The sequence below is a fragment of the Poecilia mexicana genome, unplaced genomic scaffold, assembly GCF_051168715.1.
Source record: "Poecilia mexicana isolate PSO_F unplaced genomic scaffold, ASM5116871v1 scaffold_14, whole genome shotgun sequence".
Classification (NCBI taxonomy): domain Eukaryota; kingdom Metazoa; phylum Chordata; class Actinopteri; order Cyprinodontiformes; family Poeciliidae; genus Poecilia; species Poecilia mexicana.
The window spans coordinates 15,477,307-15,494,466 of record NW_028263383.1 but is presented as its reverse complement, the minus strand read 5'-3'; the positions used below and the strand labels follow the sequence as shown (position 1 = coordinate 15,494,466).

Sequence of the window (17,160 nt, the reverse complement as noted above, 5' to 3'; positions counted from 1 at the left end):
TATGGGCAATACATTTCCTACATTAAGCTCTGTTCACTTTTACTACTGATAATTACAGCAGTATTTTTTAAGTCTTAGTGACTTGGCTCCGAACAGAGAAGCTGTGGGGTCCAAACTTTTTGCCATTAAGCCGAAATTCTCAAGTTGAAATCACTTGCAGACCTTACAGAATATATTCATTTCTAAAAAATAAAATTCTTGGCAATGCCATTTTTAAAAATTATTTTTATTTAAACAAACAAAATGGCTAGTTCTATAAATTATTTTAGATGTAGAGCTTTAAAAGGGTCAGCCGACTTTTGATAGAAGACTGTTCACTTAGCCCATGTTTCCTTTTAGTAAACATTGACTTTTATGTACTGCACCTGACTGCATGGAAGCTATATTCATATTAGTGGTGGCTCTTTTTTGCTGCTTAGTTAGTCCAACCTCTTTTCTCTTCTGTCCACTTATTGTGAAATTAGGTCAGTCACTTTAAACAGGCAGTGAATATTTATCAACCACTTATGTTACTTTTTTTTTGTCACTATTTTGTAGAAATAAGTTTTCACTTTAACATTTATGGGGCTTTTTTCTAAGTTTTTTGTCAAAAAAAGAAAAGTCACATATTATTGATTGTGGTTGATTTGTAAAAGCAACAAAAAGGGAAAACCATCCAAGGTGCTGAATACTTTTTATAGGTACTGTATTTGTTCCCGAACTTTATTGTTAGAACTCAGTGGACAGTATTTCAGTTTCTGAAATTGACGTTCAGGAAATCCCAGCCTACGTTTGACGGTGACGACCTCGTATTATGAGTCTGATGCTCTCTGCTCTGCATAAAGCTTCTAAAAACCCAGAATGTTGTACAGTCTTCCCTTTAAGATCACAATCCGGCACGTTGTGTGGATCTTTTTAACAAAGCTTCTCAAACTTGCTCAGCGTCCTCTGTGTCTCTCTCTGTTTGGCGGATTTTCTAAACGGGCTTGGCTGAACATAGCAGTTGGTCTCATATCTGCGTGCGTTTTGTCAGGAAGCACAAAGACAACCTGACGCTCTGCTGCTGCTGGAGGAACAAGAAGTAATCACCGGGCTTTGTAATGAAGGCATAAAATATAAATTAAATTAAACCTTTATTGGCTCTCGAAATGATATGCAATAAAACGACTTGGTGAGTATCTCTCTTTCCGCTTGCTGTCCTCTCTTACTTAATTGTTCCGGTCAAGGTGCCCCAGGGCGAAGGCACTCCGGCTCCTCCTGTGCGACGCGGGTAAAAGCGCTCTGTTTACGTGTTTGGGATGATGAACGCACCTATTTATCAACCTGCAACAAATGAAGGTCAGAAACGTAATCATCATCGTCGTCGCTGCCAGCATCCCACCAGTTCTTTATTTTCGTATTTCCGTCTCTCTCCCAGCCACCCAGAGCAAGCTAATTAAATCTATCAGCCGAGGAAATCGCTCGGCCTCCCTCCCCTCCCTCCGTTCGTTCACGTCAGTCAGATCGCAGGCACACGTAATGACTTGTGTTTTAGGCCTGTTATTCCCCTGTGCATGTCAGACATTTTCCCTCCAGTCGCCCCCACAGGCGTTGCTTTGCTAATCACCTGTGTTTTCATACAGTTTTATGAAAATTATTATTATTTTTTTGGCTCTAGTGTCCTTTATTTCAAAGTGCTAAGACAGGAAAGTAGGCAAAGAGAGAGAGGGTTGTGGGTTGTGCTTAACCGCTGCACCATCCAACATTGGCATCTTTTAACCTTTGTGGATAGTCCTTTGAGACTGACGAGTGCTTGAAATAAGAAAAAAGGAAACAATATGATTAAATACTGACCCAAAAAAGCACAGAAATAAAAGTATTGAACACTCGCAAGCTTCATTTTAAATAATTGAGCTCTTCACAAAGTAGAGCAGAGATTAGAAGTGGAAGGAAAACGACGGCGTCTGCGACACACGTCGAACTCGAGGCTCACCGCAGCTATAAAGACTTTAGAGGGCCACATAGATAACAGTGCATGGTTAAATATTATTTTTTTTAGTCAAATCAAATTACATCAGTGTGAAAAGATGTTGAAAATTATTCAGTTTTAAGAAGTACTCATTAAATACAAGGGAATCTATGATATTTTAACAGTTTAATAGTTTTATTGATGCATTCTGCTCCATTGAGGACAAGGAAGGCACTGTAAGTCTGGTTTGTTGGAAACTTTTAAATAAATAAATGAGGAATACGTGTGTCCAATAGGTGCTTAAGCTTCTGGTGTTGTGATTAAGCGAAAGTGTAATGAACAGGGACAGGCGGCTCTCGTTTAGTGTGTCAGGGCTGATTTCCAGCTGAGATAAAGCGACTAACCTGGAAGGAGGACCGACTGCGACGCTACGCGACCTGACAAAACTAAAAGCTGAACATGTTTTGGCTGAGGTGTGTGTGGTCTCCAGTGTGTCGTAAAGGAACTGTAAGTCTTTAGCGGCAAGGGGAAAAGTGTTCACGCCACTTAAACTTTTAACATTTTGTTGTGTGAAAGTCACGAGAATTCAATGTGATACATTAACACAAAGTAGTGCTTGTAAAATGTGTGGGATAGGATATAAAATAGAGGTGTGATGTTTCAATGTTTGTCTGATTAGACTCGGTAAAATCCAGCTCCCTTTGTTAACACAACTAAATAAATGAGTTATCCTATTGAGAAGCAGCTGAGAGACTCTGTGTTTACCCTGAATGCACCAGCTGTGAAACATGGTGGTGGCAGCATCATGCTGCGAGGATGCTTTTTTACACTGGACAAACAGGGAAGTTGGTCAGGGTTGGTGGGGAGAAGGATGCAGCCTGTTGGAGGCTGCAAACAACTTGAGGTGAAAGGTCACCGGACTCTTTTGTCGGTCTGTCAGCATCATCGAGCTTCAGTGCATCAGTGTTTGCAGTTGCGATGTGAATAAAGGTGTGTGAATACTTCGATGCACTGCCAAATACAAAATAAAATAAAGTCTTGCCAAAATATTTTTGTCTAGTTTCTAGAGCAAATACATTGGTACACTTTAAATAACACAAAACTAACTTGAAACTAACGTTTTGGCAAGATATACAAGCTTGTTTTAAGTAAATAATTCCTCGATATTGGTGAAAAACTACTGGTTTAATTGACAGATTATTTCGCTTATAACAAGACATTTTTTCCCATGTTATAAGTGAGTTAATCCTCCAGTGGAACTGGTACATTTTTTTTTTTTTTTTTTTACTGAAATGAAGAAATTACTCCACATGCTTTGCTGGAAACTTACTTGTGAGTTTGTTTTGTCTTATTTCCAAGTGTGCTAACCATAAGCTGTGTTTCTGCAGCGTGAGGCGCTGTCGGTTTGTTCCTGCAGGGAAACGGGTAAACATGTGGTGCGATTTCGTCTCTCTGACATGAAGTCGTGTCGTTGTGTCCCTCAGACCAGCGCGGTGCTGTGTTCGGGAGGCTGCGCCCTGCTGGCCGTCAGCTCCCTGTTGGCCATCATCACCATCTTCCTGCCCGGCGGAGGCTGCGAGCGGAGGATCTGCACCCTGGCCGGATACATGCAGATGGCATCAGGTGAGCACACGTGCGCCCAACGCTCCGCTGAAATAAACGACTCGGTTCTGGTCCCTCAGATGATGGTGACAAATGTGTCAACTCCATGTTTGTTTAGGATGAATGTTTTTCCTCCCCCCAGCATCCCTGATAGTGCTGCTTATTACCAGAGCGATTAAATAAAAAAATTAAAAAGAGCTGACTTTTGTTTCTCGTCAGTCAAACAAAAAACAAAAGAGTCGAGGACATCTGCTGCTAGGCAACCAGAGCCTGCATGACATGGGCGAGTCAGCCAGAGGAGGGAGATTTAGAGGCTGCTGTAAAAAGACAATTACCCCTCCTTAACACAGGTCATTTGTTCACGGCTACATGTGACTTTCCAGGCCGACATTTTCGCCCCTAACAGCGAAGTCGGCCCGTGAATGCAGCGCGGTCTCTTCAGGTGTTGAGCTATAAGAAAAACAACAACACAAAAAAGTGTTTGCGCGAGGGGTTTGGTAAAGTTTCCATCGTTTTTCTCCTCCTAAGTGCCGAGTCACCTCTCTCATCTACCTCCTCAGTGTTAATTAGAAGCACCAATAATTGTTTCGTCTCTTTTCTTTTTTTCCCCATTTTATCCCGCCCCCACTCCTGTTTACATAACCTCTGTCCTTGCGAGTATCGAGCAGTTAATTGGAATCTCAGCACGAGGCATTTACCTCGGCGTGATTAGCATCTGAATTCATCAGTGAGGTTAAATCCTTATTGACGAGAGCGGAGCTCTCGCAGCCGCCAGTTAATGGTTTGACGACGGGCTCGTTGCTTACAGGCAGACGCCACAATCAGATCAATGCGGCTTTGGAAAAATTAGAACATATCGGTGGCAAAGCAAGCAAACTGAGTCTTTTTCTCTCTCTCTGTGTGTGTGTGTGTGTGTGTGTGTGTAGTCCCGATCTGACGTTAAGCGAGGATCCGGGCCTTTTGTTCCACTTCCAGGTCGACTCTTGTCTAGATAGGCGGAGGGTTGACAGAGAGCCGGCAGATCAGAAGAGTGTTTGTTTTCCCAGCTCTGCGGCTGCGTGTGTGTGTGTGTGGGTGTGTGTGTGTTGAGAGGGAGTGCTATCAAACTGAGCTGATAAACTGTAACAAGGAGATTAAAAACAATGGTTTTCTTTGTGGCGTGTGTATCATCAGCGGGACTTCTGCTAGGGTGTGTGTGTGTGTGTGTGTGTTTTTGCAGCAGATTGGGAGAAACGAACTGCTTGTCAGCTTTTCTTCTAAGTCTCGCAGCGACGCCTTTTTGTTTTTTGATCCTCGTGTTCATTACAGCAGGCAGAGGAGATGTCTGTCTGCTAAGGACTGAGTGTACATTGTGCTTCTCACCTGTGGGGGTGAAAGTTGGTGAGAAATTAAAAGGAGTGCGCTGTCTGTTTGTCTTTGAAGGAGCGTTTTCTCCGTTGCCAGAGTTCAGTCAGAGTCGGGGCGTCGGGGAAGGATTCCTCCTCATCCCGCCTGTGGTGATGCAGAGTTGCTATTTTCACTTCTCTTTCTGCCTTGAAACTTTACAAGTCCTCTTGTTTTGAAGAGTCGCAGTGTGTTTTTTTTTTTTTTTTTTTTTTGAGGGTCGGACCTGGTTGAGCTCTGTAGTCGTGCCGTTACACTCGTTTGTGTATCACCCATTTTTTTTACTAAAAATGTCAAAAGTTACGTTTCCACTTGCTGTGTCGGATCCATCTTCTCTGTAAAAATGATGCATAACTCAAAACATCACAGAATTCAACGATTTTTTGGGCTGATTGATTTAAAAACATGATATTTTTGTTGATATTGCAATTACATTTGTTGCAAAACAAATCTAAATTGTCCTCCCTCTTCTTCTTATCTGTGATTCAAGCTGCCTCTGAGACATTTAGCATCTCGGGTGATGCTGTTACATTACATTGGATTGAGTGTGAGCTCACAATACCTGGTGTATAGCGATTGCATTTAAGCCTGGCACAATAAGCAATAAATCAATTAATCACATGATAAATTAAAACGAGCTCCATCACTTCCATTTGCATGATTGTTTTTCTCGCGTCTCTTTCTACCAAAGACCGGTCCACAAAAGGCGCGTGCATCTCAACTCAGTCCTTTTTTTTTTTGTTTTTTTTTTTTTTGAAGGGCAATTTTGCTTACAGACTTCAAGTGTCCGTTTTTTGTTGTTGTTTTGTTTATTTATTTTGGATATTTAAAATGTCTTTCAGTCACAGTATTTAATGCTCTTTAGGAATTAAAGTTTGTTGAACTTTGGGAGGCCGTACTTGGATTATTATACCATAAAAAGCGTCAGTTTGTTAAAATGGTTTTAAAACAACAATAATACTTTTTATCGCAATAATTTCTGAAAGAATTTATCGTCCAACTGATTTTGCCTTTACTGTATATTCACAAAACCTCGTGCAGGTTGAGTGACTATTTGGTCAGCTCACGTACTTTAATAATATCTTGGTATTTGTTACTGTACACCATCATCTGCTTAGTGCAGAGCTCTCCATTCTTGTTGCTATGGAGATTTCTAGGTTTGTCACCTCGATTTTAAACTGCGGCTCAGTCACCTTAATGAATTTGAAGCACTTTTGTGGTTTTAAGAACCTAAAAAGCCCTTCGGTTTTAAAGCTGTGTGTAGTGGGCTGCATGTAGATAAATACCCACATTCGGTGCTGCATGCGAAGCACATTTCTTTCAAAGTAAAACAGCCCAGCTCCCTCATTCCTGAGAGCTCGGGTCTCCTGGGTGCGGTCCAAAATTAGACGTAAACTCCATCCAGCGGTTGAGCTGCTGCACCACCGTATGAACGCCGTCACCATCAATGTTTCATGCGCCGAGCCAAAGTAGGCCTGCGTTTGTGTGTGTTATGGCAAGAAGCTTTTTCTTCCCCCATCATGCATATTTTAACAATCTCTGCTTTTTGATGGTCAGGGTCCTTCACATTGGCTGGAGGCTGCGTTTTTTTGCTTTGTTTTTCCTCCTCTAAAACATGTTGAACAGATTTTATTTACAATGCAGCGAAGAAGACTTGAGCACAGAAACTTTGTTTAAATTTGTCTCGGTAATATCCACTGAGCCAGTCTGATGCAGAAGTAGCTGAGCGCAGCTTTTCCGGTCCATCATGCCGCTGCGCTCGGGCAGATTCTGGGAGAACAGTTATCTGTTCAGGGCTGAATACACGACACACTCGGCTGAGTGTACAAGCACCAAGTGCTCACACAAGCCTAATCTCAGCTGTTTTCCTGCAGGGTTATAGCCGTATTACCATAACGGGAACATTTAGATTATGATTTTGCATTGAGCATTGTAACAGTTCTATCTAAACGCCTTGGGTTTCCTCCTCTGCATTGATTTGACTACAGGTGAGCACATAGTTTCCCAGCTCAAAAAATATACTGTTGTTGAAATATTTCTTTGGGAGATTCATGAGCTGAGGACTTGAAAAGAATTTCCCCTGCAGGCTTGTTTCTTTTATTCTGTAAGAAAAAAAAAGAATACATGAAGCACGGTTCCCTTTTTCCCCTCCATATTCATGCAGTTGAGAATATGTTGTGTAGCTCCATTAAAGTAGGAACAGCAGCGGCTTGTGGTTCGTTATTGCTCAGGGAGATGAAAGGAAAGAAATGGCACTCGAGACTTAAATGAGAAACCGCGACTAAATTCACAGCGCGCTAACTAGCAACACTCGCTGGCTTTTAATTCCTAAGAAAACGGTTAACACTTCTGGTCAGGAGGAGACATTTCATCATGAAGAACTGATTTAAAAATATTTGTTGTGATGAATTAGACCTACTGAATGCTTTGGATGTTTAGAAAACATTTTCTACTGGTTTTATTATTTTACGTTTCTTGAAAATGTCTTGCATTTAGGAGGTTTTTGCAACCTTTAGCTTTGTAAAAACGTGACAATTTGTGTTCTTGCTACTGACCACTGTATATCCCACTATGTGTTTTGTTGTAGCAGTCAGCGCAGTAACACACCATGAGTTAGTGGTCAAATAGTTATGAGCTAAATTATTTAGAAAAAAGGTTGGACTGCCCTCCCGTTGTAGCCACTTTAAGCATTTGCCATGCAGAAGTGAGTGAATCAGACTATTTTGTCACGTCCCAAAACATCAATGGCAGCCTGGCTTAGGGGTGAAGCATTGTATCTGGTGGAAAGTGATTTATATACAGGTGCTGGTCATAAAATTAGAATATTGTGATAAAGTTAATTATTTTCCATAATGTCATGATAAAAATTAAATTGTCATATATTTTAGATTCATTGCACACCAACTGAAATATTTCAGGTCTTTTATTGTTTTAATTTTGATGATTTTGGCAAACAGCTCATGAAAACCCAAAATCCCTGTCTCAAAAAATTAGAATATTATGAAAAGGTTCTCTGAACGAGCAATAAAAATAATCATCTGAATCAACAAAGTAACTCTAAACACCTGAAAAAGATTCCTGGGGCCTTTAAAAACTCCCAGCCTGGTTCATTACTCAAAACCGCAGTCATGGGTCAGATTGCTGACCTGACTGCTGTCCAGAAGGCCATCACTGACATCCTCAAGCAAGAGGGTGAGAAACAGAAAGAAATTTCTGAACGAATCGGCTGTTTGCAGAGTGTTATATCAAGGCACCTCAGTGGGAAGTCAGTAGGAAGGAAAAAGTGTGGCAGAAAACGCTGCACAACGAGAAGAGGTGACCGGACCCTGAGGAAGATTGTGGAGAAGGGCCGATTCCAGACCTTGGGGGAAGCAGTGGACTGAGTCTGGAGTAGAAACATCCAGAGCCACTGTGCACAGGCGTGTGCAGGAAATGGGCTATAGGTGCCGCATTCCCCAGGTCAAAGGTCAAGCCACTTTTGAACCAGAAACAGCGGCAGAAGCGCCTGACCTGGGCTACAGAGAAGCAGCACTTTGGACCACTGTTGTTCAGTGGTCCAAAGTACTTTTTTCGGATGAAAGCAAACTTTGCATGTCATTCGGAAATCAAAGTGCCAGACTCTGGAGGAAGACTGGGGAGAAGGAAATGCCAAAATGCCAGAAGTCCAGTGTCAAGTACCCACAGTCAGTGATGGTCTGGGTGCCATGTCAGCTGCTGGTGTTGGTCCACTGGGTTTTATCAAGGGCAGGGTCAATGCAGCAGCTATCAGAAGATTTTGGAGCACTTCATGCTTCCATCTGCTGAAAAGTTTTATGGAGATGAAAATTTAATTTGGTCTGGAATCGGCCCTTCTCCACAATCTTCCTCAGGGTCCGGTCACCTCTTCTCGTTGTGTAGCGTTTTCTGCCACACTTTTTCCTTCCTACTGACTTCCCACTGAGGTGCCTTGATATAACACTCTGCAAACAGCCGATTCGTTCAGAAATTTCTTTCTGTTTCTCACCCTCTTGCTTGAGGATGTCAGTGATGGCCTTCTGGACAGCAGTCAGGTCAGCAATCTGACCCATGACTGCGGTTTTGAGTAATGAACCAGGCTGGGAGATTTTAAAGGCCCCAGGAATCTTTTTCAGGTGTTTAGAGTTACTTTGTTGATTCAGATGATTATTTTTATTGCTCGTTCAGAGAACCTTTTCATAATATTCTAATTTTTTGAGACAGGGATTTTGGGTTTTCAAGAGCTGTTTGCCAAAATCATCAAAATTAAAACAATAAAAGACCTGAAATATTTCAGTTGGTGTGCAATGAATCTAAAATATATGACAATTTAATTTTTATCATGACATTATGGAAAATAATGAACTTTATCACAATATTCTAATTTTATGACCAGCACCTGTAATGTTGTATCTGTATGCCATTGAAATGCAAGTCAGTTATTTAATCTTTATGTTTCACTTTGTAAGACATGAAATCATCAAAGAAAAGAACAATTCGTGGCTAATGTGTAAAGTAATGCTTTTCAGAGCTATAACAGAGCTATATAATTGTCCTAAAAGTTAGATTTTTTTGAGGAATTCATTTACTTTTTCACATTTACAACTGTGCTGATTTACAATTTGTGAATAAAAAAAAGCTCTTCCTGGTTCCCCCCCCCCATTTTAATTTCCATAATTCTCCAGCAGGCTCAGGACCTACTTCCGCCGTGTGATACTTGGCGGGTTTTATCTACACATTTTTCAGAGGCAGGGTTAGATATACGCACTGACAATCAGTGAAAATCACCATTCCCCTGTTAAGTACCGATGTTACAGGGCTTTACTGGGTTTGGCACGTTGGCTGAAATTGCCTTCCAGTCATCGAGTTCTGCAGTCGCAGCAGAACGAATGAAAGAGGACCCTGGAGAGAGAGGTCGTCATGTGGACCCACATCTGGCTGAGCGAGATTTCTTATTTTTATCTTCGTCATCGTCGAGGAGCAACCCGTTCCTGCGTTTTTACCTCGTTGGGAAAGGAAAGGCGTGATGGTTTGTGTTCTCTGTTCCACCTGTACAAAGTCCCACATTAAGTTTCATTGTGCTGATGCCGAGGAAGCCCTGCCTGCTGTGTCAGCGCTCCCTTGGGCAAAGCTGCTATGCAGATGTCCTACGAAGCACGGCGATGCAAATAGGAAGTTGCTTTGATCAAAGCACTTGCTGAGTTACACGGGGGCCGCTGTCGCCGCCGGAGCCCATATGGTACCTGTGCAGCATGTCAGTCATCTCTCTGATACAGCCGAATACATTTTCCATATCAGGCTGGATTAGTGAGGCAGACTCTATTAGCAGAATCTGCTCCTCTGACAATTAATTTGCACTTAGAGAGTTTCTCTTTCATCTCTCTGTTGGAGGAAAAAGATGATTGGAACGTCCCTTGTGTCACAGTTAGTATTATGAAAGTTCTTGAAATAAAGGAGAACTTTTATTAATAGCAGAAATGGACTCATTGGAAACTTAAGGCTGACTTTTCATTTTTATAAGGCTTTACCTGTCAGCTATGATTTTACCCAACTCGAATTTTCTCTTAATGAACTGTAATTAAGTGCATAGACATTGCTTTTAGTGTTGCTGCTGAGAGTTATCATGACGTATTTAACCCTTCCAGGCCGAACGGAGCGCAGTACCGTAATTCCTCCACACTTTGCGCTATCTGAAAAATTCCAATGGTTTCTAAAGACATTACGCTTTCCAGACAATACCGAGTAAATACGGTAATTTCACTCCTGCCGTTGCAGGAAGTGAAATTAATCTGAGGGGAACTCTTTTAATAGATGGTAAACTGTGAAAGAAACTTGCTGGATATTGAAAGTTCCAGGTTTTATGGATAAATGGGCAAATATATTTACTCACAGGATAGTCAAAGAACTGCGTACAATTAAAATAAGCAAAAATATCCAGGTGGAGATTTGAAATTTAGGCCATAAAGGGATTAGGAATGCACGATATATTGCTACTAACATCGGTATCGACTGATGTCAGTCATTGTCTAACATATTGTTATTGGAACAACAACTAAAACTGGGCCAATATTAGAAACCAATATTTATGTACATCATTTGTTTCTGGAGTGGCAGAACGGAGGAGTTTGGTCATGTGAAACCAAACATAGTTACGTGGCAGAGTTTAACTGAAGCAGAGAAGCAGTGGTGAAGTCCTCATTTTTTCAAGGTGTTGAACAGATAGTGAAATTTATAAAATCCTCACAATGTCGGTAAATATCGGCGTAACGGCAATATCAATGTCAGATATCGACACTGGCCCAAATTTTCATATCGGTTCATCCCTAATAAAGAGAAGAGGTTTCATCCCAGCCAGTCGCAGATAAAATTACCCACAATGCTTTCTGTTTCCACAGTGAACGGTTTCACGAATCATAAAGTGTTTTAATGCAAGCCCAGGGCTGTCCCATGTTGCATGGGAATTAGATTTTTAAGAACACGCCACCACAGACGGCGTTTCAACTCCGGTGATTTGTTGGAATCTGGGACAGGAGCCAAGATTAATTGGCTGAGCTTAGAAGCAATCGGGGATAATCGCTTATAATTTTCAGAGATGTGTTTGTGAACAAACTGGGCGAGCTCAAATATGAAAAAAAAAATAATAATAATAAACTCGTAGCAGCTACGTAAAATCAGCAATCAAACATGAAGATTATTCTGTATTTACAAAGCTGTAATTCATTCCAAGTTTGACTAAGTGATTTATTGTCTAATTCCGAGTTGGTTTTGATTTCCCTGAAAAGTATTAGAAACATGCCTTTGTTTTACATTTTTATACATAGAATAAAGGTTTAGTGAATCTTAAAAGATGAACTAAAGGATCTTTGTTCAGTGTGGGATTTGTCAACTCAGGTTTGATCAGTTTAGGCAGTTAAGATTATGGATCAGAGAGGATCGAATGTGTGTTTGGTCATCGATAAAGCAGAATGATTTTGTGATAGATGAGCATAAACCTACCATAACCTGTTCAAGGAAGCATCACTTTTAATGTATTTGTTATTTTCCTTTTTAATATCCTATGTTTAAGTAAACACAGATACTTTAAGAGAAGATTCATCTAGAAGGACTGGAAGGTGAATCACTGTTCGCTGAGTGCATTAAATCATGATTCCAATGACAGCAATTATTTCTTTCCTAATTCCTAGTTATCCCTGCCATCCTTCCAGGATCTCCCGGTTTATCGCGTTGGAAGCGTTTGCAGGTCAAGCCCGGTTCTTCTGGAGTTGTCGGCGCAGAAGATTTCTGTTCTGCCCTCCGGCCTGCTTCCCCCTCATCTATTATGCTGTTTGTAGAAAAGCGTGTGGATTAAATCCGTGACCCGTTCTCTGACATGTTTTTCGTTCCCCTCCAAACTTTTCCAGCTTCTTTCAACCTCTTCCACGGCGCTCTCCCAGTTAGCTCGCCTTCATCACAATCAGAACCTCTGATCTCTTGTTGTTTGTGTTTTTTTTTCTTTCTGTCAATCGCTGATATTTCATTCCGTTTCATCAGTGGGTTCGCCGGAGGCTTCTCACACAACCCTCAAATATACTATTTTTTAAATATTTTTTACTCACCTTTAAATCTCCCTGATCTGCAGTCAGTGAGAGGCAGACCGGTCCATTAAGCTCTCACACATCCTGATTTGCTCTGTTTGTTTGTGTGACCCAGTTTGGATGTGACCCAGTGACCCCGCCGTCACCTGCGACACGCCGGGGGACTGACACCGGACATTAGCCGTGGATATGTGTTTTGTCAGCGTGTGGATACGTGTGATTGTCTCTCTTTGTATAATCAGAGTTGTTTTTACTCCTACTGCTGACAATGATGTGATTGGTCACCAGTAACGCCTTCACACACACACACACCCACATACGCACACACACCTACACACATACACACTCACACACTCATGTTTGCACGGATATCTTTGTGGGGACTTTCCATTGACTTCCATTCATTTCTACAGCCTAAACCTTACCTTTACCCTTTTCCTAACCCTAACCATCACATACCTAACCCTAACCCTAACCAAAACTCAATTCACACCTTAGCCCTAACTCTGACCCCTGACCCAAAAACAGGGTTTCCCCTTGTGGGGACCAGGCTCAGGTCCCCACAAGGAGCAACTGGTCCCCACAACGTAGTATATGTCAGGAAAATCATCCCCACAAGGTATTACAAACAAACACACGCGCACGCACACGCACACATACACACACACACACACACGAACGCAGTCAGCCCGCTTTGCATTTGTGATCTCGCGTCTCGTTAATTACTCAAGACAAGGCAGATTTATTCAGAAATGATTAATTTTTACCGGTGAATCTCTACACGGCCGCTTCGTTTTCTAATTTGACAAAGCATTTAGAAAAATAAAAACATGTTTGATTCATATTTTTTCCTCTGTTTTTTTTTTTTTTTTTTTTTTTTTTTTTTTTGCATCTGTCATAATTGCAAATGTACACAAATGCATAAACTGGGTCTAATGGGTGCTTATTAATCAAAGCTGGCATGTGTGTTGGTGCATTTTTGTGGGATCCCACATTGGTCTGATCTGTTGTCTACTGTAATTATGATTACAGCAGCGCCTGGCTCCGCTCGCTCGCTGATACATTACCCACAAAAACCACATTAATTGGTCCAACAGTCAATTAGAGCTAGGGTGTAATTAGGACTGAGCTATCGTCCTATCCGGTTCATCGGTTTTCTTGGAAAGGTCTCTTATAAGCTCTTTGTAAAGGCAATCTACAGAGATTAACAGATTTTTAATTCATCTTTAATGTCCTCGTTAAAAATGAGTACGTGCTTTAATATGTTCCAGGGTTTATTATCTTTTAAAACAGTAATTAAAGACTTTTAGTACAACATATGTTGGAAATCTTTGCAGCTGCCTTGTTCATCAAGACCCTGAGGTTTTACTCCATTCTTCTGTCTAAAGTGGCTCAAGGTCATTTTTCAAAGGTTTTCTGTACATTTTGAATTGGCTTCAGCCTTTGAATACACTTTTTCACAGAGCATTTATAAATATTCAAAAGAAAACCCAGCTTAGCACACTGGTGCAATGCTACTTGATATGCTATTGGCTGGGATTTGAAATGCAGCCAATCCAGGAGTGCCATTTACTTTCCCTGGTGCTGATTGGCTGAACCCCCAACAGTTTAAATAATGAAAACTGTAGCTGTTGCTTTTTGCAGTAGATGGCTTCCAATGCACTTATTAATGGACATTATGGTATATTTGGTGTGTGAGCTACTAAAAAAGTAAGTTATACACGTTTTTTAGAGGGGGTCTCTAGTATTCACAGATTTCAGCTATACCACTCTATCATATAGACTCATATGGATGGTGTTACATTTAATTATACCTGACATCTTTTAGCTGTTGATTAGGTTTTCACTTCCCTAAATCACCAGTCTTGATGTTTAATAGTTGCGTTTAAACACAATGTGGACATTGTGATGAAGAACGTACAGCAGAAGCGTCTGGAAAATTGAATCGCAAGTCGTTGCAATCGTTAGCAATGGTGTGCTAACACCATAGTTGTGTGTCCCAACAATCCTGACTTTTTACTGCTTTCTTTAAGCAACTATTTTCCTCCTCGTTAGTTTTCCATAAATGTTAGTTCAGGTGGATGGTCGTGTCTTGGCAGGTTTGCGGTCGAGCCACCCACTTTCTGTTTTTGGCTGATGGACTGAATGGATGCTTAGTTAGCCCAACCCTGCTTCAAAGTTTTCTACTACTTCCTCCCTGACCCGTCTGCTGTGTTTCTTGGTCTCCATGACGATGCTTTTTCTCTAATCTTCTCTAACAAACCTCGGAGTCCTTCACAGAGCAGCTGGATTTACACTGAGAGTAAATTAAACACCGGTTTGCTTGTATTAGGCAACTTATGAACGCTAGCGGCAGCACCTTGAGCCGAGTAAAGGGGGCTGGAAACAAATGCACATCCCATTTGTTAGACCTTTATTTAAAGCTAAGCACTGTTTAATGTCGGTCCATTGCAAACTCCAATAAAGTTCACTGAAGTTTGTGGCTGTAAAGCGACAAAATGAAAGCTGTCTCCTTTTCCTGTTACGCCCCTCTGAACTGTCCCACAATGGCAAGATACAAATGATACGCTAACAGTAGAAACTATGTAAGATGAGCCAGAAAGATAAGAAAGGGGAGTCTTCCTTCCTCCTGTGGTTTGTCCCTGACGAACCTCTCCAGCCCTCTGGCCTCCATCAGATAAAGGAGAACCGTGGCAGGGTCCAAAAATCCTGAGTGTCTGTTTCTTATTCCTCTGCTGTCTCCCTTTTCTTCCCGCTCCTCTGTCATTCTGCCACATAAGTTCCAGCAAATACACACAATCACACAGTGACACACACACACACACGCACACACACACACACACACACACACACACACAGGCAAACACACTCAAAGAGCTGGTGGCTATGCATATTACATGAGTCCTCCACCTCTGAAGGGCTCTCTGCTTTTTTTTTTTTTTTTTTTTTTCATTTTGCAACTTGCAGCCAAGATGATGAGGTGGAAGCCGGATTCTGCACTTCAGGCAGCTTCCCTTGTTTCACCGCAGAAACTAAAGATGTTACAACATAATGCATCCAATGTTGTATGAAGACGGTAAAGAACTCAAATCTAACAAATGATAAGGAGATGATTCACGACAAAAAGTTCGCTTTCATGAGTTCTGATGCACATTGTTAATCTTTTTTTTTTTAAACTAAATGGAGTGAAATAACGTAGGATCATTTTTAGCTATGCAGACAATGTTATAATGTTACATCTGTTTGTTGTAATGAGTTAAAAGCAGCTATAGTGGCTGCCGTAACATTTCTGATGGTTAGCATTGCTGTATCAAAAATAATTCAGTTATAATTTTCTCCTCAAATGTTGCTGTTTCAGACCCACTTTGATTTAATCTAGTTCAGTTTCTTTATTTAGATTCAAGGTACTTTACTAAGCAGATTGTGTGAATACACAGAAATATATTCAGTCTCATCATAAATATAAATTAAAGCCAGTTACTGTACAATTCAATCATAGTTATTTAGGGCGTATAGGCCCACAGAAATGACGGCTGGGTTCGATGCCTTGGTTTTAAAGATTAGATGCGTTTTGGTACGTTATAGTCATCAAGATAAACAACTCTGTGTTTTTTGTTGGTTTGTTTTTCAACCTTTTGAACAAGAAAAGTTGAAATACACTGGCAGTAATCAGATTTTTTTAAGCATATTCTAAACTTTAAGAATGCGTCCAGTACAGAACTAACTGGAGATTTGGTTACAAGTCATACCTGCATGCACCGTACAGGCATTCAGGTAGAGACTCACGTTGTTTTTGGGGCTGGTTGAATGCAACAGGTAGCTGGATTTGGACTTTAGACAATTTTTCTCAGTAGTCGTTAAATTCTGCTTGAAAGTTAATGTCTTCACAGACGTAAAAATGCTAAATGGGTCTGAGAAGCTGTTAGCTTCAATCCTACATGAGAACCTTTTTTTCTGATTGTCCCAAATGAGATTGCTCTACGAGTTGTCTAATTCTACAAAGATAATGACTACTCTATATCTGCTCTATGTATCCCCTCTTAATTAAAAACAAACTGTGTGCAGAAACAGTTGCGCTGTGCTCCAGTTGTTGGAATAGTTTTGCCTTCTGACTGGCAGCCTGGCCAACATAAGGCCAGAGTAATACTACTCCACTGTGTGGATGTGTGTATTTCAGGAATTCCCATCAGTCCCTGTTTGATGAGAACAATGAGCCAGGATGACTCATTGTTGTGTCTGACACTGTTGGTCCTCCATACACACACACACACACACACATACACACACCAACTTTGTAAAGTGTGTGCGCATGTTTATGCCTATTTCTCTTTCCGTTTCATTTCTGCTCTGCCGTTTTATCCCCTTCCCTCTCATGCAGTGATTGATCTTCTCCTCAGTGTGCAGCGATGACTGAGAACTTGTGCCACTTTGTTGTGTGTGTGTGTGTGTCTTCTTTTTTTTTTGTTTGTGCCATCTGTGTTGTTAACAATTTGTTTTTTGTAGGCGGTAAACAGAAAGTTGAGAGTGCCGGTACCTGTCACACCCACACTATGATTGATTAGCCGGTTGGGCTCTGTTGCCTTTGCGTTCCACATGTTTATGACACTCATTTGCATGAGATAAATAAATCCTTTTGCTAAGTGAATTAGGAAAGTTGTGGCTCATCGTGTCATGAAAACA

General features: G+C 41.1%; 1 protein-coding gene across 1 annotated transcript in view; it reads left to right on the top strand.

The window, feature by feature from the left end:
- lhfpl7 (LHFPL tetraspan subfamily member 7) overlaps nucleotides 1-17,160 on the top strand; it is a 134,524-nt gene that overhangs the window by 37,815 nt on the left and 79,549 nt on the right. The window contains exon 2 of the mRNA XM_088012258.1: nucleotides 3,412-3,550. Within this exon, the coding sequence (XP_087868384.1) occupies nucleotides 3,412-3,550 (139 nt within the window). The remainder of the gene's footprint in view (nucleotides 1-3,411; nucleotides 3,551-17,160) is intronic.